The sequence below is a fragment of the Scomber japonicus genome, chromosome 14, assembly GCF_027409825.1.
Source record: "Scomber japonicus isolate fScoJap1 chromosome 14, fScoJap1.pri, whole genome shotgun sequence".
In the NCBI taxonomy this organism is placed as follows: domain Eukaryota; kingdom Metazoa; phylum Chordata; class Actinopteri; order Scombriformes; family Scombridae; genus Scomber; species Scomber japonicus.
Window position 1 is genome coordinate 12,452,028 of NC_070591.1, and position 23,230 is coordinate 12,475,257.

Sequence of the window (23,230 nt, forward strand, 5' to 3'; positions counted from 1 at the left end):
GTCAATCTGCTCATTTACAGAATTTACCGTACAGTCCCTAAGATTCAATTCAATTGATTAACGAAATTTATAAAGAGTCCGCATTCTGTTGAGGATGTTGTCAATTGTAGGAGAAAAGCTGAATGACATATACGCACCACATCTATACAGGTTCATGTTATTGTTGTACTATGTCACATAATTTTGTTTTTTGATTGACAAATATTTAGGAAATGGATTGATGCTACCATAACTTACTTAACCTGACGGTTCATAGTGCTATATTTACCTGATATATGTAACTATCCTACCATATTGAATACATATTGGGGCTACATAGTGTGGACATCAAAGGAAAAACGAGTTAGGTAGAGGAGGGAAAAAAACTGTTATTGTAAATTATCTTACAATAACTGAAAGAAACATTGTCAAAGATGAAGATAAGGAATAAGAAAAGAAGGTGCAGAGGTTTATGGCAAAAGAATCAGAAAAAAACTTAAATAAGACAAAAGACAAGAATAAAACAGAACTGCTACTGTACCTCAGGTGCGAGGTACTCTGGCGTGCCACAGAAGGTCTTCATGGTAGCAGCGTCTGTGATGCCCTCTTTGCAGAGGCCAAAATCAGTGATCTTGATATGGCCATCTTTATCCAGCATCAGGTTCTCCAACTGATGGATAAAAAATATGTATAACAATTTCCACAATGCAGTTTTCACCATCTGAATCTCAATATTCTTGAAATAAAAGGGAAAAACTGTAATGCTGATAATGCATTTTTTGGAGTTACACAAAGCAGGCAACTGGTTTGAATTAATTTCACAAGCACTTTGTAACACGTGTTGAATAATATTTAATTTGCAATGTGGAGTTAATGTTTTACCAGTGATGAAGAGAACAGAGGTAGAGTGATAAGGAAAGGCTGTATTACCCCACGTACTGACAGGATACACACTCAGACACACAAACTCTAAGCAGAGGAGGGAAATAAACTTCAGGCATATAGTGGAGCCACTCAACCTTTTAATTTTAATGGCTGAAGTGTTTTTCTCACTCTCTGTCTGCTTTTTCTCTTTTCAGTTTTCTTGGCTGCTGTGAGCAGGGCTGGGGCCAAGGCTGCCAGGCAGACGCTCAGACACAGCCATCTACCTCTCTACCTCTGTGGCATCAGCAACCCCCTCCCTCTCTCCCCCGCCTGCCACTGCCTCCTGTGCTACTCTTCTTCTTCTTCTTCTTCTGCTTTATATATGTGTGTGCTTGTTCCTGTCCCTCTCTTTAATTACCACACATCCAGAGCCACTCGTCTCTTTGGAGAATTTGTGAGAATTTCACAAAAGGTGGGGTGGGGTGGGGGGGCTAAAAAAAAGTTTTCTAATCACTCTCATCCATGCCCTCCAACCAGCCTCCCCTCTCTGTTTCTGTTTACCTTGAGATCCCGGTACACAATCTTGGCTGAATGCAGGTAGTCTAGAGCCGAGACGATTTCGGCACCATAGAAGCGTGTGCGTTCCTCTGAGAACACCCGCTCTCTGGACAAATGGAAAAACAGCTGCAGGAGAAGGGGGGGGGGGGGGGGGGGGGGGGGCGAGTAGGAGAGAGAGAGAGAGAGGGAGAGAAAGAGAGAGAGAGGGCAGGGGAGAGAGGAGGGGGAGACAGCAGGGACGGCACAGCAATAATTACTGATTTATTGGAGGAAATTAGCACAACACAAACTGGCTGCCCGCACCATATTGAGATGATAGATAGCGGAGGGGAGGGTGAGTGTGGGGGTTGTGTGTGTGTGAGGGGTACGCGTGGAGAGGGGTGGGGGTAGGGGGGGAATCTCGGAGGAAGGCGGGTGGAGGCACTCAGCAGCTGGCGCCTCATCTAGCAGCCCCCCTCTCCACACACACGCAAACTCACACACACATACCTCTTCCACGTTACCCTCTGGGCTAGGTTGGCACGGTGCTGGCGTGGAGTTCGGCGACGGGGGCCAAATCAAGGGTTTAATCAATACACCAGTCTAGTTAAAGACAGGCCGACCGCCGCTGCCGCCGTCGCCAATACGACTCCCCCCTCCCATCTCAACTGCCTCCAGTGCAGCACTCATTAGTGGCCTAACTGGCCTTGCCCCCCTGAGCCTCCGTCTTCATTTACTCCATTCTCGCATCCATCCCTCTTTGTTTTTGGCAAGAAACTCTTTTTTTTATCCTTTTAAGAGTACTCAACTTGTTTTTTTTTTTGCCCCCTGAGGTGGCTCACCTCCCGTTTCTCCTCCGTCTTGCTTTTTTTAATCACTCACCTCACATTCCCTCCAACTCTCTCTTTCTAACTCTCTCCCTAGCCATCAGTTGTCAAGTTGTCACTGCCACACAGCTACACATGTGGCACCAAAATGACACCAGCCTGCTGTGCCGCACCAGTCAAGTCGTACAAATTACCCATGAGGCCAAGGGGCACACATCTCCCCATTAATTGTGCAGGGAGGTTTTCATATGGCCGCTGGAGTGATGCTCACAGACCACCTTGCTCAAATGGTGTCCATGTGTAACGTGTGTGTGTGTGTGTGTGCGTGCGTGTGTGTATGGAGGGGGGTGTGGTGAGAGGGGGTAACACGACAGGTGGGCCTTCATCAGTGTACTGGCAGCTGTGACTGTGGCAGGTTTGTAATGGGTTGTGTGTGTGTGTGCATGTGTGGTCACAATTTGTCCGTTGAGGTAAAAATTTGCTGTGTGTGTGTGTGTTTGTCTAAGTATGTGTGTGTTTGCTGGTGTTTTCTGTGCACGTGTGTGTCCTTGTGTGTGTTTGCTCAGGCCTGGCGCTGGCTGAACTGCCTAACTAACTGGGAGGGGAGCAGGTGACACTTACACTGAGGGAATGAACCAAGATTGCAAAAACGGCCCGATTAAAAATCTGAGAAATGGAAAAGTGGGGGAATCCAAACTCATTTCATCTCCGACTGTCATTCTGGCTATATCTGCCCCATAGGTGTGTTCATAAATAGACACAAGCATGAGAGGGATGGAAAGGAGAAGAGAGATGAGGAGGCAAGCGAGAGGCCAGTTGGTTGGCAAATTAACTGTGTTAGAGAGCTACTGAACAGTCTAACTTTGGTTACTTCTTGAGTGTTTGCACGTTTTATCGTTCCTCTGCTGAGTTCCTGTCGCAGACTTTCCAATTAGACTATATTACATCAATGAAAGTTCTTGGAGTGGAATATTCCACATTCAACTCTGAGAGACATAAACCACAAAAGCAGAAAACTATTTTACATTTTCAATCAAGTATAGTTTTGTTTTGTTTAAAGCTTCAATTTTCAAAAAAGGAAAAATATACATTATCATATAGAACGTAAGTAACTTTTATTTAAATTAATATTTCAATTACATTTTTGAAAGAAAATCCTAGAAATGTATGTAGCTACACCGAAGTTCCAACACAGCGGAGAGTCGAGTCGGTGCATTTCCTAATCGCTGTCAGTTAGTGTGGTCGAGTTTTGGTTTAACTGGCTGTTTAAAGCAGTCACACAAACAGTATGGCTAACCACATACAGCACACACATCATGACAGTACGCGTGTGTGCGTGTGCGTGTGTGTGCAGCTTACCTCTCCTCCATTCACATACTCCATGACAAAACAGAGGCGGTCTTTAGTCTGGAATGAATACTTCAATGACTGAAACAAGAACCACACGCACACGCACACACACACACACACACACACACACACACACACACACACACACACACACACACACAATGAGTGCACATACAAAAACAAAGACACGCCTTTTATAACTTCAATGTTTTTAACACTACTATTAATACTACATTGTGGTCAATTTGATCCACAATATCAGTACTGTGTCTGCATTGGAAAACTATTTTTCATGCAATTTATTGCGTCTTTCATTTTATTTCTTTTTGTCCTGTTGTGTGGTGAGATGTTTTTAATCTTACATTAAATTGCAGATTCAATTTACACTACAATACAATGTAAAAAGTAGTGTACAGGTGATCATTACCAATCAAGTGCTAACTATCATGGCATGTTTTCAAACACAACAGCTTTCATTATTTCACAGCACAGAAATAGCCAGTTGCACTTTAATTGCATCAAAATACTGTTTTTTTGATTTTGTTAAATGATACATTATGTACCAGTCTTTTACATGCACTCCCTATGCAGTGAAAAGTGAAGTGAATGTGTTAACAATTTTGTACACAGCACGAGTCTGGTCCCATTCTAGCTAAAACAGCAGGAGAAAAAAAACGTGATCATTCATAGCTTCAAACAGTTTATGTCTGTATTTGCTTATTCAAAGCAAGTTTGTGTGTGTGTGTGTGTGTGTGTGTGTGTGTGTGTGTGTGTGTGTGTGTGTGTCTTCGTCAAATGAAAAAGCTACTAAACAAAAGAACAGTTGGTCTGAGCCTCTTTGTGGCTGCAGATGTGACAGGTGTAAACTCAGATGTGAACTGTAATTGCTCTCACAACAGTGTGCGTGTGAACATACATCATGAGTCTGTGTATATGTGTGTGTATGTGTGTGTGTGTGTGTGTTTCCAGAGAATGGCAGCACAAGAAGTGTGATAGAAATGAGCAGTGGCTGATGTGTGTATGTGTACATCAAAGAAAGAGTGCAAAGCTAACAGATGCAGCCATTAATGTAAAACAATTTGGTATGTAACTCATAATTAGCCTCGAGAGACTCAGGTATGTATGTGTAGGATCAATATGCTGTGTGCATACATGTGACATGCTCTCTTATAGATGTCAGCACATTTGCACTTTCACACATGTCTGAATCCAAACCATTTGTGGTTTGTGTGTAAGATACTCACGGTGAGAAAGGGGTGTCTGGTGTTCTTTAGTACTCTGCTTTCTGTGAGCGTATGAGCCACTTCATCCTGTTCAGTGAGACAGTAAAAATATTTGAAATCAAACAACTAAATGAGAAGGCAGCTGAAGAGAGCACTCCACGTGATGCATACAAATCTTCAGAAACTGACAGCTGACAATTCACAAATGAAATGGTTAGAAAAAAAGGTTTTAGTGCCACAAACTAACATACTATTTAGTCCATTTCAAATACAGTTAAAAGACTAACCTTAGCTATGATGACTTCTTTTTTAAGAATTTTCATGGCGTAGTATTTCCCGCTGGCCTTCTCTCGGACTAGAATCACTTTACCAAAGGTTCCCTTACCCAGCAGCTTCAGATAGTCGAAGTCACTCATTGTCTGTGAGGAGGGAAACAGAAAACATAAGCAATAAATTTAGCCCTCAACTTGAATCGTGGATTGGCTATGGCCTCTGGATGTTTTACTGGCAGTGTGTAGGTGGAGATAATTTGAAATACAATAGCTTAGCTTTAGTATTTATGCCAAACCATTACTTTTTTCCATAGTTCTTTAAGTAAAATAAATTTGTTTTTTCCATTACCCTTTTTCATTTAACAAAAGAAGTCAAACTTATTTAATGTTAAATGCTGTTTAAGTGTAAACACAAAGCAGCCATGAAATAAAGCCCAGTTGCAAGTAATGCCCGTGCTTCTAACTTTCTGTTTCTAACATTAATACCGTAAAGCAAAATTACAGCCCATAAAGCCTTTATAACATGGGATGTAATGAACAGTGGCCTCTAGTTGTACTATAAACCAGTGGATCCCTATCTTTATTTGCCTGTGATCCTTTACATGCATTATCTACCAGTTGTGACCAGTTAAACAAAATAGGATTTATTTTCCTTCTTTTATTTCAGAAATCTTTAGAGGCTTGAGGATAAAAATCTGCAGTAATTTAGGAAGCCCAGGTAAAACACTGCTATTTACATTTTTGTTCAGTTGATGTATCATGTATTACATATACCTACCATTACAAAAGATGTTTTGCATGACTACTTCTACTGAATGGAGAACTGTAATTTGGAAAAACAATTTACGTCCATTGTTGTTACAGGGACATTTAGCATTTAAATTGCTGGCAGCCAAAGGTAATAACCCATTATGTGACAAAGGTAAGCAAGAGTACAGCTGCAACAATTTGTTTGAGTATAGTGTGTGTGTGTGTGTGTGTGTGTGTGTGTGTGTGTGTGTGTGTGTGTGTGTGTGTGTGTGTGTGTGTGTGTGTGTGTGTGTGTGTGTATTAGAATGAGTGTGTTCATACATTTGTTACCTTGCGTTTGTGGTGTGTGGTAGAGATGTCCATCTCCTCTTCGACCATGTTGTCAATGTTGGAGGTGGGGCTGCACTGGATTCTTTCCTCCTCTTGTCTCTGCAGCTTATCAGCCACCATCTGGATGGCCTCTGTCCACTCATCTCTAGGTTTTCAATATACACACAAGATAAAGTTTAGGGACTCTAATACCACTTCATATCACTTCTTTTTACTGATGGCACACAAAAAAGCTTCAGGATATTAAATCCTACCCACTGCTTCTGATACATTATGACTGAAAGAAACTCACTGAGACATGGTCCTTTATTTTTATTCCATGATATCCAATGTTCATGTTGTTTTTTTAACCAATTGAATCCACACAGAAATTGATCATTTGAAGATTAGAAACAAAGGGATCAAATGGCCATTGTATTACAGTATATTATATTATACTGTATATTGCTGTTCTTATTATTGTGCCCCTGTGCTATACATATGGCTTTAAGTTCTGCATAGCTTTGGTCCAACTTGAAATGAACAGCATAAATACATACATACACACATACACATATACATACATACATACATACATACGGCACACTACACAGGTGTAAAATATGATACAGGTCACAGATTCTCCGATAGGATAATTAATGTACTTTTTTAAAATTGTTTTTTAAAGGCTCTAAAATGTTTTCAATTAACATAAACACCTATTTGTTCAACAGAGAGGAAACATGGTCAACTAGAGAATTAACCAAATGAGCAATGATCATGGAGCAGAACTAATGCCTACCAGTGTGTGTGTGTGTGTGTGTGTGTGTGTGTGTATGTGTGTGTGTGTGTGTGTGTGTGTGTGTGTGTGTGTGCGTGTGTCTAAACACACACCCATGCATTAGGGGGAACAATGCATTGTTGTTCGCTAACATTGTTCCTCCCCATTGACTTTCCATTAGCGGTGTTGTTCAACATCTGTTGAGAGAAACTGCGTGAGTTTGATTGTGTGTGTGTGTGTGTGTGTGAGATCATCATCTGTAGCAGAAGGCCAGCCATGCATCAGGATGTGGAGACATGTTACTGTGTTTAACGATGATGAATATAACGGTTTATCAAGGGCCAAGCTTCCCTCTGCTCTGATAAACAAGAGAGGAAGAACAGGAGAACAACATTAGATTAGAGCAGATCTTTAACTCATTAATTGTATAGAGCTTATATAACTACATATTTACACTGGAATTTCTGTTAATTTCAAGTTGTTTATCAATAATATTTCTGAATTTAAATGTAAAATGAAAATGCTGTGTACATGAATAATTCTTCTTTGAATTTTCTTCCTCACTGATCTTCACTTAAACAGTGTTAATCCTGAGCCAAACGCAGGGGTCACATGATAGCAGAAAACATTGAAGAGCCTGAACAGAAAGACTGTGGAGAAGCAAGTTGGGAATTACAAGTGTGCACTTCCAAACACACTTACCCAGTGTTAGCAGTGAGGAGATCATAATAATGAAACCTGTTTGACTCCCAAACGATCACCCCTGTGTCTTTTTGTTTTGTTTTGAGTTAGATGCCCATATGTTTCCTTGAGGGATCTGGAAGAACATCTATCTGAACCTAAACAGAGCAGTGTGTTTTTAAGATCTGAATTCCTTTCTACTGCAAAGACTTCTGAGCGTACCCTACACACTCCAAAACAAGGGCAAACTCAAGTTACACTCCATCTTCAACAATGGAGCACTCAATTTGTGGCACCCATGATGTGTGTGTCTGTGTGTGTGTGTGAGTGAGTGTGCGTGTAGCTACATGAAAAGCAATGGGAACTCTCTCAAGGTCAGGCAGCAGATAAATGCTCTCTCTCTTTGTTAGAGTGTTTTGAGTATAATGAGTTTTTTTTGCTAATGAGAGATAATGGGCCTGCCTACAGTCGGGCGCCATGCCAACACGTGCCACCCTCTCTTCTCACGGCTGGGGCTGTGGTAGCTGGAGCCTTGCCAGCACTGGTACAGTACAACAGTTACAGTAACACACCTCACACACACACACACGCACACACGCGCACACACACGCACACGCAGACAGTTGTGGTGCACATACTCCTCCTCAACCCACCTAAACTTCAATGGCTCTTGTGTATTGTGACAAAACTGATGCACTCTTTTACCACACTACATTCACACATCTGGAGCTCACAGTTGTGCACCTATACACGTGCATATTGTTAATACTTGACTTTATAAAATGATCAATGGAGATTTATTCTTTTGTGTTAACTCTGAAATGTTTATTTGATTATCTAGATGCAAAACTCTTAGAAAGAAACATATAAGGCCGACAAAGTTGGACAGACAGCTGCAACACACACACACACACATGCCCGCACACAAACTCAAAGGATGCACAGAAGCATCTGTGGTCTTCTGGGCAAAGCTGTTCATTTTCTGGAGATAAACACCTCAGCTCCTCAGAAAGGAACTGAGCAGCTGGAGAATTTATGCCGATGCTACTTGAAAGGTCTCCTTTCCACTCTGTCTCTCTCCTCTCCCTTTTCCTTTCCCACATACACACAGAGACAGAGACAGAGACAGAGGGAGAGAGAGAGAGAGAGAGAGAGAGAGAGAGAGAGAGAGAGAGAGAGAGAGAGAGAGAGAGAGAGAGAGAAAACACAACCGCTTTACAGTAGATACCCCCTCGGACATACCTCTGCCCTTGATTATACTTTTACCCACATCCTTTTTTTTTGTTTGGTAAGTTTGGTACATTTATTTGGGTTTCCTTTCTTTTACTTAAACAGAAATATTTCATAATGCTGTGCTATTGTACTGTATGTATATATATATTGCATGTATAAAATTTTTAAGTTGAACTGAAATGGAAATACAGTAAGTTTAACAACGCCAAACTACAGTGTGATTACAAAAATGCCTCCTGAAGTATTTGTCTTATAATAACTGTCAGGTTTTAACTTAGCTTATATGTAATGTTTTTCATCCAAACTGCTGCTGCGAGAGTAATGTCGGATGATCTACAGTAATATAGGCAGTACGCATTCAATATCCTGTTTCGTCTGGGGTCTATTTATCTGAAAGCATCTCAGCTCTAAGAAGCTACACACAAAGTTTCCTTCTCACATCTGGTGTTAAAGGAGGCTTTGGCTGGGTAATATTAGAAGTATCTCATTTTGAATAAAGCCAGATTCTGCCTGATATATTTGATTAGAGCTTTAATTAGAAGGATTCAGGAAGCCACTTTTATAAAAGGAGAACATTGCTAGACATCCTCTTTGTCCTGTGACCAACAACAACCAACAGGATGCTGTAAAAAAAAAAAAAAAAAAAAAACGTCTTTGGGGAACTGGAGTCCATGCTGACCTCTCATCAGGCGAGTCCACGTGGAAGGTCCTCTCGATGACGGTGGTCCACTGAAGGCAGCGGATGATGAAGGTGTTTGGCTTCGGCCTCTCCGTCTTCATCAACTGACATTCTGCAACAGACAAGCAGAGGGACAATAATGTCTTTTTTAGTACAATTAAACAAGTTCATATGTATGCATGGAACAGCATAAAGTTGAAGAAAAAAAAACAGAATGTGGAGGAGTTTCTAACTGAATAAGATTAAGATCTGATAAGAGTGCATGTAGTTATTTTGGTCATGCTTTAATGAGCGGTGATCAATCATATCTGTGTCCATGTTAAAAGTAAACCTTTTTTCTCAGGCTTATGAGTAGCTACTGTTTACATGTGTGTAGTCTTTTTTTGTGTGTTGGTGTTTTGTTATTTCTTTTATTACACTGTACTTTTTTCCTTACTTTTGCTCTGTATTTATTAAATCTTATCTGCATGCTGTATACATTTTTATGTAAATATAAATGCAATTGTCATGTAGTGTCCTCAGCAAAGATGCACAACTTGTTTTGAAAGAATCCAAGCAAAAGCTGTTAATTCCCCTCAAACTACAGCAACAATAGGAAAATAATCCAGGACACTATTTATTGACATTTAAATATTTTTTAGATAAATAGTTTGGGGGTGTAGAAATCAGAGGAATCATGTTGAATATCAAGTTGCTGTCCAAATAAATCCTTAAAAAAAAGATACAGATTGTCTTTGAATTTGTTTAAAAACAGTAATAACTTCAGGCACACATGATTCAAATAAAAGGTGCTTTTCTGTGCCAAGGGATATAATGTGTTGCAGCACATACGCATCTGGCGAATATCCGAAGAGACACATTTCTGTGAAAATGGTTGATACAGTAGGCCATTATTACACAAATGCGTAATACAGTACACAAACGCAGAAACGTACGCACACATAGCCAGATGGGGCTGTGAGCTCGCTGTGGGAAAGAATACATCTTCATTGTCCCTCAGCAGTCTCAGTGGTTATTGGGGACAAGAGCTGATGTAAAAGAGCATAATGATCCATCTTCTGTCCTCTCATTATCCCCACTATGTTCTCCTCTTATTCTTAATATCATCCCCCATTTTCCTCTCCTCTTTTCCCTTCCCCTCCTTTTTGTCTGCTGTCATTCTCTCCTGCCCTCATCTCTTCTCAACTCATTTCTTCTCCTTTCTTTTCCTCCCACCGTCTCACCTGCCGTCCTCAGCTATCCCTTACTCCAATTACTTTCTGTTTAAGTGTGGCACAGCACAGCATGTCATGGCGCAGCCTAAATATAGACAGGAAGGTTAATGACAATAGCATTCAGGTCGTACACACGGCAGAGTTTCAATGTAAATTCACACACACAGACACACACAAACACAGACACACACAAACACACACACAAAGAAGTTACTACCTGACTCGTGAACATGGCCTGCTGTGCTGCCAGAAAACAAGGTCATGCCATGCTCGGTGCCAAAAAACACTCACGCCCTAGCATGAACCAACAGACACTCACACACACACACATACAAACACATGTGTGTAAAAAGTGATACTGAAGTTTGAATGTTAGCTGAAATTGGGTTGTTTGCCACAGCAGGCAATTGTGAAATCTGTGTAGCAGTTTAGTGGGTGTATGTGAGTGCATGCATTAGCGTGTGTGCGTGCGTGTGTGCGTGTGTGTGACAGGCTTGTATGTATGAGTCCCTCTGCAGGGAACAGGCCTGTACCATCTCTGTTCCATCTGACCACTTCTGTTGTTCACGCACACACATAAACACACGCACAGGCACACACAAATAAACAAACAGGCACGTAGACACACACATATATACACACACACACGCCACCTGGCCTCCCAGCTTTGGGCAACAGATGTGGCAGTGCCAGGGCTGTGCCAAGCAGCCGGGGCCGGATGTATGGCCTGGCTTGTCCTCCTCACAAACTCTTTTTCCTCTCCCCCTTTTCCTCGTTCTCCAATCCAGTCTTCGTCTCCTCCTCCCTGTCTGTTCAGCGCTGATGGTCCTCCTTTCCTCCCTCATCTTCCCTTCCACTCCCTCATATCTCATCCTCAAAAGCCTCAACCTCCAATCCCTCTATCCCTCTCACCATCTCTCATCCGTTGCTCTGCACCCTAATCATCTTTCCATCTCTGTCCTCTCTCTTCTTCCTCTCTCCTCCCCATGTCTCCAATTTTCTCTTCCTCTGCCCCCACCGATCAACTCCCATCGCTCATTCCCTGTACTTGTCCTCCCTTCCGGACTTTGGTTTCTTTCTCCTCCTTCTTCCTTCAATGTACCATTCTTTATCATTTTCTCTGAGGTATCAGCTTGTATTCTACCATTCGTCATCATTTTCCTTTCAGTTTCACCCTCATATTGCATCAATTCTCCTGTACTCTCCTCTGCCTCTGCTATCATCTCATCCATTGTCAATCCCCACTCCTCTGTTCTGCAGATTTTTCACATCTCGCTCCTCTAAATCCATTCAACTGAAAGACCTTATGAGATTTAACAGACTAAACCCGTGAGATTTCATTTTTATTATACATTAATAGCATGTGATAAATCTGATATCCTGTGGTGGTGACCATAAATACTGGTAAGTATAATAAGTACTAATAATAAGTAAATACAGTGTTATCTGTATCAGGCCTTCTGCCAAGAAGTGAACCACCAGCTTTGCACCTATTAGATTATGTTTAGCATCCACTGATCTATCAACATAAAAGAGAAAACAACTACTGTACACCATCATGCATCCATTTATTTATTAAGACACATATGCTGCATATACGTTAGCTGTTTAATCCAGCACAACTTTGACTATACCAATAATCTGGCTGTATTTTTGTATTACTTTTTCTAGAAGATTAACTACTAAACTAAATAATCCTGTTTCCTTCACCAAAGTAATATTTCCATAGTTAGGCACCTTAAAAATGCCTTCATCTCATATTAACTTTATTGTAATTGGTCTGGTCTAACCCAAAAACAATCTCCTGCCTCCAGCTGCTGATTTCAGGCTTCTAACTACCGTAACTCTAAGTGGCCAGACTGCGCTATACCCCGTCTTTTATTGATTATATTTACAGTAATATTATTTTGTTGTATGGTTTTATTTCCTTCTTCTCTTTTATCCTGTCTTGTTTGTTTTACTTGTATTTTATTGCATCTGTTCTTCTTCTTCAATACTTTTTAATCTTTATAATCACTAGTTTGAAAACATCATATTAACACATTAATTTTAGGAATCATTTCTAAATAGCAAAAAAAACAACTGTGATATACTGGCTCGACCATCTTTATTGTTTTTAATGTACTGAGTAATAATTAATTACAATTGGAAAGGTTTAGTGTCTTAACCTTAAAGTGGTGTTAGCCTAGATGTCAAAAACATTTTGTTAGTACTGCAAAATTAGTAGTAAGCCACTTTTCACTTCTGTCAGCTGCCAGATTATGAGACAGAGGGAATCTGGGTGAAACTTCAGGGCCGATGTGCCAACAGTTACTATTCTAAAGCTAAAATGGCTGGAAAGCTTACACAAAGTTTTACTGCTAATCTGCATTTACTGTATAAACAATGGGAGGTGATGTTGCTGGTAATGAGAGTGAGACATTACAATTAATCTTGTTAACTCTTTAGCTGGTTAATTACACATGTCAACGACGCCATGGAGCTTGTTAGCCAGGTGCAGACAGATGATTTACTGATAATCGGTTAATTAGGGCCCTCTGTGAATTCTGTATAACATGGAGATGCTGTGAAGACTGATGACTGACTGACTGACTGATGTTGTGACGCACCACAAGTGAAACTGATGCAATAACTGTTGTACCATTTCACTGTGGCTCTGTACTGTATGATGAAACCACAAGAATATTTCAGCAACATCTCAGTGCCATTTAGACGACACACATGTTTGCCATTTAAACAATATAGGAACACAAATCAATTTGAAAATATTGACTAGTATGTGGCATTGTGAGGAGACTGTTCTTCAACTGGAGGACCTGTTGAGGTGTTCTTTAACTACATTGATTACAGATCACCTCTAAGTGCAGTTCTAAATTAAAGAAATGTTGCCTACAATGGTTAATTAGGTATCACTCTATAATTATTATTAGTTATGAGCCAATAGCCAAGTGTGCAGGGTCAATTACGTACTTAATGAACATAATGAATACATAGCAAAAATATCCTGGTAGTTGGACCCACTGTTTCCATACTTTTCGTATACCTGTTAGGATGAATACAGTACAGTGTAGGTTCTTGGTATTTGATGCAATGCCTTATAAACCCTTCAAATGGGATTTGATACATGTGTGACAGGTAACGTACTTGCTACAGAGAAGTTATTTAAGGGGTAGGGAAGATCTGCGTCCTGAGGTTTCTCTTTGTAGCCGATGAAAGAGCCGTCTGTCTTCAACAGGAAGTAACGCGGTCGCCAATTCTTTATGTATTCACCTGGAGTGGACACAAAGAGAGAAAGAAGGAGGAAAAAGTTAAAAAATGCTAAGTTATACACTTGATTCAGACACACCTAAACTCAGAGGTCAACAGTGATGATGGAGATAGCAATATTGCACTCAGTACTAAAGAGGATTATGATGATCAAGATAATGTACAGAAAGTAGTAATAGCAATAATGATTATGGTGATGATTTTAAATACAGATTTTATTCCCTAGACAGATAAGAGCCTGTCTGTTCAGCCTGACTGACTCTCATCTGTCCAAATGATATCATACACATATACACACTATATACACGCACACACACATACACACACAGTATCTCCCACAGTGCTTGCCAGATTCAGATCAGATTATCATGTAAAAAATGACAAAAACATGTTTACCAGCACAACACTCAAACTAACCATGCCAGAAACATCATCTGGCTGATACATGGGCAGGTGTCGAGGTGATGACCCCTCTACCAAACACACATACTCACACTCACATACACACACATACACTCACAAGCATACCGCACACACATAGACAAACAAAAGTCATACTAACCTACAATTTAAACAAACACACATACATGCACACAAACCACTGGTCGCCATCTGAGAAGGAAGCGGAGCAGAGGGATGAGATAAAATGAGATGAGACGAAATGATGAGATGAGACAAAATAAGATTACACATGGAGAATAACCCTTCTTAGACTGCAGCAACAAATAACAACATCTGCTGAGCAGCTGGTGGCAGAGTATTACCCAACTGGCTGGCACAGACCGGCACTAAGGTGGCACCACAGCTTTATCAGATGACCCGCTGCAGGATTACACGAGAGTCAAACATTTCCACACCACAGAGGAGGATAACACTTACTGGAAACAGCATGGTTACACACATGGATTAAAGTACACACGTGTGCAGAATAAGACTTGCACATAGTTGGACAAGCACGAAGAGGACTATGAATACGACGACTGAACCGGAGAGAATGCAGAAAACACAGCTGAAGAAATACTGACACTCAGCTCTGATGAAAAAAAGTGACAATCTCAACACTTTTCCAAAAGTCGGGAACTGTGTAAACATTTCACTTTCTCATCTCAAAACAACAGAAATAAAAACCACAGAAATACACAAATGTTCCCTTCACTTCTCAGCCCCTTTTAATTAAACAGCCAATTCCTTGACATGCACACATGTGAGCACACACGAACACACACATACACACACACACACACACACACACACACACACACACAAAATTACACTTTGTGAAGACGCATCGACAAAGATGTATTTGTGCACACACACAAATACCCGACACAACATCGCACAAAGCTCGCTAACAGCTCTGATTACCTTTTTTAGGCTAATTCGATGGGAGAGGAGAATAGGCAGCATGTGTATGTGTGTGTGTTCTATTTGTGACATCCATTTAAAGCTGAAATGACAGCAGGCCGTGCTCGTTAACACGTCGCAGAAAAACACCTGCTCCGCCGAAGGGACCATGCGACTGTGGGCCCTGCCAGTACCTCTGGGTGCTGCTGGTGGTGGAGGTGTGCGTGTGCATGTATGTGTGTGTGTGTGTGTGTGTGTGTTTGTGGTGTGGGGGTAGCAGCTGATTTGAACCACCACACAGGGACGGCGAGAGAGAGAGACACACAGATATAGACAGATAAGAAAATGCTGTTGGGTGCCAGTGCGTCATCAGGATTACAAAATCACACCTCTCCTCTCGTCTCCTCTCTCAGTCTCTATTTTTCTCTTTTTTCGCAAATCCACCCACTCTTCCCCCACCTCCCCTCTTTTTTCCTTCTCCTGTTCTTTCAGAAACAAAGCATATTCTTTGGATCATTTGCTACTGATAAACAGATCGCTGTGAGAAGGGGCTGAATGGGAGGGTGGGATGAAGAAAGGGACGGGGAAGAGGAAGGAAAAAATTAATAAAGAGAGCAAAACAGGAAAAAAGAGATGGTGGGAAAGGAGGTGTTTAGATAATTTCTTGTCAAATGACCATAATCAACTGTATTATAAAACTATAGATTTGCAGTTATATGAAATCAGTTCAGCGTTTTGATGTGTTTTTGTTGGTTTTTTTGCTTCCCTAAAGAGAGAATGAAAGCTAAAACAAACGCTTTCCTTTCTATGTTAAAAATAAGCATCAGTGCCCTTAACCAAACCCCATGCTTATTTGTGCAAGCTGCTAAAATAACACCACAATAAACACTTTACTGTAATTATATCACAATTTATCATATTGTGTAGAGATTTTGCCAAAAAGTTGATGTTTCAACTTTATGGAAAGATTTGAGGATGTAGTTTGTGTTGCTGCTGAACTTTATTATCATTAAATAGTATACAGGTGTTTCTATTAATGTTCCCATCAAACAAAAATCTACATCTGCGTCATGACTTTGGTTAAAATCAGCAGATATTAACAGTTTATCCATTCCAGCTGTGATTTCAAAAGTGTTTTGATGGAAGAAACTGGACATCTGGAAAAGAGAAACTTCAAACTAGATAGTAGAGAGAGAGATCGATTGCGTGACAAAATGGAAGAGGATAAAGAGAAAGTTAAACTGATAAAACTATTAAAAACTGGCAGTGATGACTGGCTTGCTGGTCCAAGTCCAGTCATTTCTCTGAGTCAGTTTCTAGACGAAGTGTCCAACCAATGGACGCCTGTGGCTGGCCACTTCATCTCTCAGCTGTCCAGTACAACTGAAAACATTTAAGCAATCCTGCTGGCTGGACTTACAGTGTGTATAAATGTATTTGTGTGTGTGTGTGTGTGTGTGTGTCTGGGGAGTGGGGGGAGGGGGCAGCCAGGGGTGGCACAGACGGAGAGTGGAGATGGACAGTTGTCCACACACACAGCGTTCCAAACAAACATACGCACACGCTCGCACACACACACAAAATAACACAATTCTGTTTCGATCGTTCCAATCCTCCGAATGATCCAATGGTGTTCTGTCAAGCTATCCCGTCTTGGCCCTGCCTGTAATGAGTCCAGCGAGCTCTCCCACTCTGGACAGCTTGTCTGGGGAGCCACATATCTCTAGTTTGGACTGCTGGAGAAAACAGAACAGCCGGTCTCCTTCCCACACCATCTCTCTCGGACTCCTCACTTCAGTCTCATTTAGGTTTCTGCACAACTTTACTTTTCCCTTAAGGCCAATTAGTAAATACTACACTACACAGTGCTTAAGACAACAGGAGTCTCTTGTTTCTCTTTAGAGCTACACGATATCAGTAATACAGGAGAATATGGGTGATCTTAAAACATCTGAAGGAACAGAGAAAACTTCAGCTGATGAGATAAAACATGTTTGTAGTGTATTTAAATTCCTGACCAAATTTGTTCAAAACACAAACATAAAATGTGAAGCAGTTCTCAAGTGCTCTCGTCCATCTGATTTGATCTTATTTGGATGTGCAGTATATTTTTCCTGTTTCTCTTTCCTTGTCTTGTTTGGAAATGATTAGCGCCTAAATAACACTGTAACTCTGATTCAAAATGGGTTTGAACATTTAAAAAAGAATAAATGTTTTTCAGCTGCAAACAACCACATCCGCAGTATTTAATTCGTCAAGCTTTTGACTAACAAGGGACAAAACAGGGCTGAAAACAAAAGCAGATGGGGTAAATGTGGCAAACTTTCCCCCTAAGTGTCTGCCCCTCAAGACTTATTACTTTCAGCCTGAAACTAAGGATTAAGAACTAAATTAGACTTTTTAAAAGTCAGTTTGGAATTTAGATTAATAAATCTTGTTGGCACATCCTCCAGTTGCAGCTTGTGGTTTTGCAGTAAGAATCAGCTGTGACTGTGTCCTTTCCAAGCTTTCTGATTGGACAATTACAACAACGCACTGACTAACTGTCACTCAATTAGGGGACTGATTAACTATTCATTTCAGGACAGAGGGAGGGGAAGGGAGAAATACAGAAATGAAAAATAGGAGACAGGTACAAATGGCAAGGCTGAACTTCAGCCAGCAACACAGAAATTAGTCACACAAACTTGCACAAACTTTCCAGTCTCCCTCTATCTCTCTGTCTCGCACTCCCACCTTCAGGACACCCGCACACCTCTGCTCCCCTGCTTTGCCGGATGCTACATTACTGCACAGAATGAGATAGATGAAAAATCAGGGAAAAACCTTGATGACAATTAAATAAATAACTCCATAACTATGTGAGCTCACCAGCCATTTGTTAATCAACCCAAACAGGGATTTAATTTAATGCTTTGGCCGAGGCTGAAGCCGATATGCAGATGGCGCAGAGACGGGGCTGTGTGACTGGCACTCTGGGAGCTGGAGGGGTGGCGGGTGGTGGTGTATCGAGGTAGGAGGAGGCGGAGTGGAGAGGGTGGAGAGGAGGTTCTGCCACGTTCCAGCACATACACAGCAGCTCACCAGCAGGGAAGAGGAATGTGTCGTCTGCTGGCCACGTAACAACACACACATACACACACTCACGTATATGCATACACACACATTTAGTGTTCAGAGCAGTAACACAGAAGGTTTGAGTGTACTAGGACAGAATACACAACAAGTTTACTGACCAAGTGACTGAGTAACCGACTGGCTGGTTGCCCGAGTAAACAGCTGACCGATAACTTAGCTTGCCTAGAAGTTGACTTATTCCTTAAATAACTGAGTGACAGGGAAGTTGTGAGTGTGCTGGCTGGATACCTGATCTTGTTTCAGTGCTGAAAAGATTCAAATAATTGAATAACTGATAGACAGACAACAGTTTTAATTGATTTTACAAGTAAAATGCCAACATCCACCGGTTGCAGCATCTGAAATATGATGATTGGCTTCTTTTTCTCTGACATCATTATAAACGGGACCTCTTTTGGATTGTGGACAGTTGCTTGGACAAAATTAGCGTTTTTTAAGAAGTCACCTTCAGCCCTGGACAACTGAAAACCATAATGTATTGACTGGACTATGAATCAATGAATAAAAAAAAGTAGTGACATATTAATCAACAATATAACGATCATCAGTTTTAGGCCTACCATGATTAAACTGTATTAAAGTATCACATTTGTTTCACATATACTGTATATTTTCAATGGGGTAAGCATACAACTACTGTATACCTAGTTTCTCAGTAAATGTAATAAAACTCTTGTAGGGAGAGTTCAATGAAATATAAACCTCTGCAAAGCGTAGCCGTATGGAGGGATGATCTAGTCAAACTGATGGGTGGGCTTCAGCTGATCTCCTTACTGATAAAGGTCAAGACATATCCAGACACAGCAGTGTGGAGAGGGGGTTTCATGTGTTCGTGTATGTGAGCATGAGTGGCTGATACTTGAGTACAAGCCGTAATACATAGTGAGGAGGAGGAGGAGGAGGAGGAGGAGGAGGAGGACGAGGAGGAGGAGGAGGAGGAGGGAGAGAGAGATCGGATAAACATCAGGCAGGTAACTTAAGGGCAAAGGAAGTGGGGGAAAGGGGAGGCGGCTGTGTTCAGCAGAGAAGGCACAGGGGATAAGAACGATACCGGTCTGAGAGTCTTTAAGTGCAAGAAGCAAACAAGAGTGCCTGCTGAAGAGCTGCACAGGACACTCACAGTTACAGTGCTGAGAGATTTAAAAACAAAAAAAAAACAAAAAAAAGAAATACTCGATGCACAATCTGTACAGTGTCTTTCACTGTGGTTGTGTGCCTTTGTGAAGATACGTGAGGTGTGTGCATGACCCCGACCCCAACAGTTCTAACTCCAGTCTGCTCAGACATCTTAAGGCGAATCCGGGCTCTTCAAAGCCAATCCAATTACATTGCATTAGGCTCATTACCACATCGGGACTGGACTGGTGTTACTGTTTGTGTGTATGAGTGCCTTAAATACAGTCACTATCACTGTAAAAGTGCAGAAGGTTTTACCACTTTTTAAATGATCAGACAGCACTAGAATATGGGGGACATTTTTTGAAGAATCAAATAATTAAATTCAATTTGAAGTTGGGGCTGCATTTGAGTTTTAAGGTTTAGTGCTGGAATAATTGTACAAGCCTGTGTCTCAATCTGTGGAGTGAAACTACACAGAAGCAACAGCAGCCTGGAGGAAAGCGATGGGGTGAAAGAAGAGTGAAGGATGGGGGGAAAGAAGAGGGCTGACAGAGAGTGAGAGAGACAGCTTTAGACTGAGTGTTGGAGAGAGAGCATGGTCTCAATGTACGGTTAAGGCTATGAAAGAGAGACAGTGATAGAGAGCTGGGACAGGGCAAGGCAGGGCAGTCACAGGGCGGCCAGACTGAGTGGAAACCCATGGGAGTGTGGCCTTCCCTTGGGGGCCACTAGGAGATTTTACCCAGCCAGCTGCACACTGCCAGGACCTCCTGGTATGCTGTGCTGGATGCACACACACATACACATACACAGGCTGCCCTGGTGCCCCTCTGCTCCCCCAGCTGGTACAGGAGGAGGCACACACACACACACACACATACACATAGACACATGCACACACACACACACACTTTAAAGATATTATTGTTTTCAAATGTATGAAACAATACTGTGAACACAAAATTACAGCTAAAGAAAAAAAATGCAGAAATTACAAAACTAAAATAATTTTTTTCTGCCTATTATCCCTTGTTTAGTTCTTTAATTTCTATAGTACTAGTGCAGTGCCCGTGCAAAATCTGTTTTTGCGTGTGTTTTTACTACAAAGTCAGACATCCCAACTGTCCTGCATAGCGGCTTGATAGTGGCTCCCTGACGCCCGCAAATGAGATCCAATCTCACGGAATCTGGAGTGTGCAAGTAAGAGCGCGCGCTAGAGAGTGGCTGTGTGTGTGCGCGACTATTAATGCAGCGCGTGTTAGAAAGCAAAGCGTCCTGATAGCGCTGTGTTGCCGCTTATCAGAGCAATCCCCCCACCTCCTCCCCCGGACCGACACCTCCATGAAATTACTTTTTGCTGGTTGGGATGTCTGCAAAGTAGCCTGGGCTATTCGAAGTGTTTTCAATTTCATCCATTTTTTTGAGGGTCTGAAGTGTATTTCACATTTCAGCTGCCAAAGCTCCGTTGCCTCTCTACCTCCAGTCCTGCGCTGTGCTCAGTGTATGAGGGAGAGTGACCAGCGGCTAGAGCGGCAACAACAAATGTGTGCTTCTTTAACCGATATATTTATCTATATCTTTTACAGTTCTTACGTCAAACTTGGCACTGCACTTACTCGTGCCCGTAGCAAGTCTCGTTTGAAATCAATCAGATGAACGGTTCGAGAGATATGCGAATAACAGACAGACAGACGTTCCTGTCATTTATAGATAGATATTATCATCATATCCCCTTTTCCTCTCCTGCAGTACCACTGCAGTCCAGTAGATGGTGGTGGCTTCCTGGAGCATGATGGCCACCGCTGTGATGCTGATACAGAGCTGGAGAGTGACTGACAGATGCACCGCAGCCAAGACGCCTCTCATCCTAATCCCTCCACAAGCACTTCTGTGCGTGTATACAGTATACAGTATACAGTATATATATATTTATAGATGGGGGAAATGTGTGTATGTGTGAGTATTTCTGCATGAAGGTATTCAGTGAGCTTAAATCTGGATGCCTGAATGTGTATGTGTGTGTGAGTGTGTACATAAGTGTCTGTTCACGTGTGTTGTTGGTGGGTAGGCAGGGTCCGTTGCTTCCTAAAGTACCCTAGGATTAGTGCGGAGTTAGCATATTAGCATCTTAGCTGGAGGGCTGCTGCTAAACACCACCTGTGCCAGATAGGAGGCTGTAGCCTCTCAGCTACCCCTGTCTCCCCCCCTTCTCTATCCCCCACCCACCCGCACACACATATGAAGACACACACATACACACAAAGTGGGTGGGTGAAGGTCACTTAGCTAGAGTGACTCCAAGCTTACAGTCTTAATTCATTACTGTAACTATTATCTTAAAATGTTGCATATCATTACAACAAAAATGTTGTATTCATTCTTGTTTTCTGTCACATGAAAATATAATTAACTTTACCTTATTTTCAACATATGAGATTCGAGGTCCAGGCAGTCCTGCAGTTTTTGTGATATTATTAAGTAAACGGAGAGACGGGCAAGTGAATGAAGAATACTTACATCTATGCCATTACAATTATCTATCATGAATACCAGCACACAGCTGTTAGGGATATAAACACATCAGGAAGTGCTAAAGGTGGACAAACTGTACATAAAGTCATAGTGATGTGTATAACAGAATAACTGGTCTTGTATCAATCAGTGGGTTATTTTAACCACACCAACAATTGGGTCTGTGACACGAAGATTGCCAGCAATCAGCTTCATGCCTAGAATGCCTACTTATGGTTCATATGTGGAGTCTTGTCCAATCAATATCTATTAACAAAAACACCTCTTTCACAAAGCTTAATACAAGAGATCATGACCATCATGTGTCCTGAAAATGTCAAATTTTAGAGTTTGAAATTATTTTGTAGGCATGTTTTGTTGTGACACCATTAGACATATATAAGGTTTGTCCTAAAATGACAGAAACCAAAATTGTGTCATCTTTCATTTCTTTTTCATCTCTGAAGCAGAATGAGACCTTGTTTCAACATCCAACAAAAAAAAAAAAGGATCGACATGTTACACCAAAGAATAAAGTACTTGAGGAGGTTGTTCAATTTTAAAAACTGAACGATTAAAGTCAAGTTTTCAATAATACAATTCAAAGGATTCTTGTTACTGCCCCTCTGCCCTGCTCACTGATCTCCTGTTCTGTGTTCCTCTGTGTGCAGAAGCTGGCCCTCTGAAGCAGAACCATTAGTGGCAGAGGACACACCTGGGTCCAGTGTGACCTCCTGCACAGTACAGTGCTGGGTCAGCCTTCAGTCAACTCTTTTCCCCACATATTAGCGGTGGCTTCTGTTTTTGGTTTTACTGTGAGAACAGCCCACTTTCTATAGATCTGTCCAACTGAGTGGTTTATATCAAGTAGATTCACAGTAATAGATGTAACTAAGAAGTCAGCGTCCTGTTCTATAAGGTAACACAGTGAAAAAGGAACAAGACTGGTCTTAAGATCCAATCTCTTATAAACACATGCACACATAGATGTCATTTGTTACAGATCAGGAAGTTTAGCACATACTGTGGTCATACAGTAAGTATGACCACAGTATGTGCTAAACTCCCTATAAGGAGAAAACTCAGGTTTATGTCTTGATAGTAATAAACCCTATTTAGGATATTACATACAGCTCAGTGAGATGGTCTTTT

General features: G+C 41.4%; 1 protein-coding gene across 1 annotated transcript in view; it reads right to left on the reverse strand.

Moving 5' to 3' along the window:
* The window catches only part of akt3a (v-akt murine thymoma viral oncogene homolog 3a), a 46,547-nt gene that overhangs the window by 7,872 nt on the left and 15,445 nt on the right, over positions 1-23,230 (reverse strand). Inside the window, exons 2-9 of the mRNA XM_053333156.1 lie at positions 13,844-13,969; positions 9,486-9,597; positions 6,133-6,277; positions 5,068-5,199; positions 4,802-4,867; positions 3,567-3,635; positions 1,405-1,527; positions 521-649 (exon numbers count right to left, since the gene is read on the reverse strand). Coding sequence (XP_053189131.1) covers positions 521-649; positions 1,405-1,527; positions 3,567-3,635; positions 4,802-4,867; positions 5,068-5,199; positions 6,133-6,277; positions 9,486-9,597; positions 13,844-13,969 — 902 coding nt within the window. The remainder of the gene's footprint in view (positions 1-520; positions 650-1,404; positions 1,528-3,566; positions 3,636-4,801; positions 4,868-5,067; positions 5,200-6,132; positions 6,278-9,485; positions 9,598-13,843; positions 13,970-23,230) is intronic.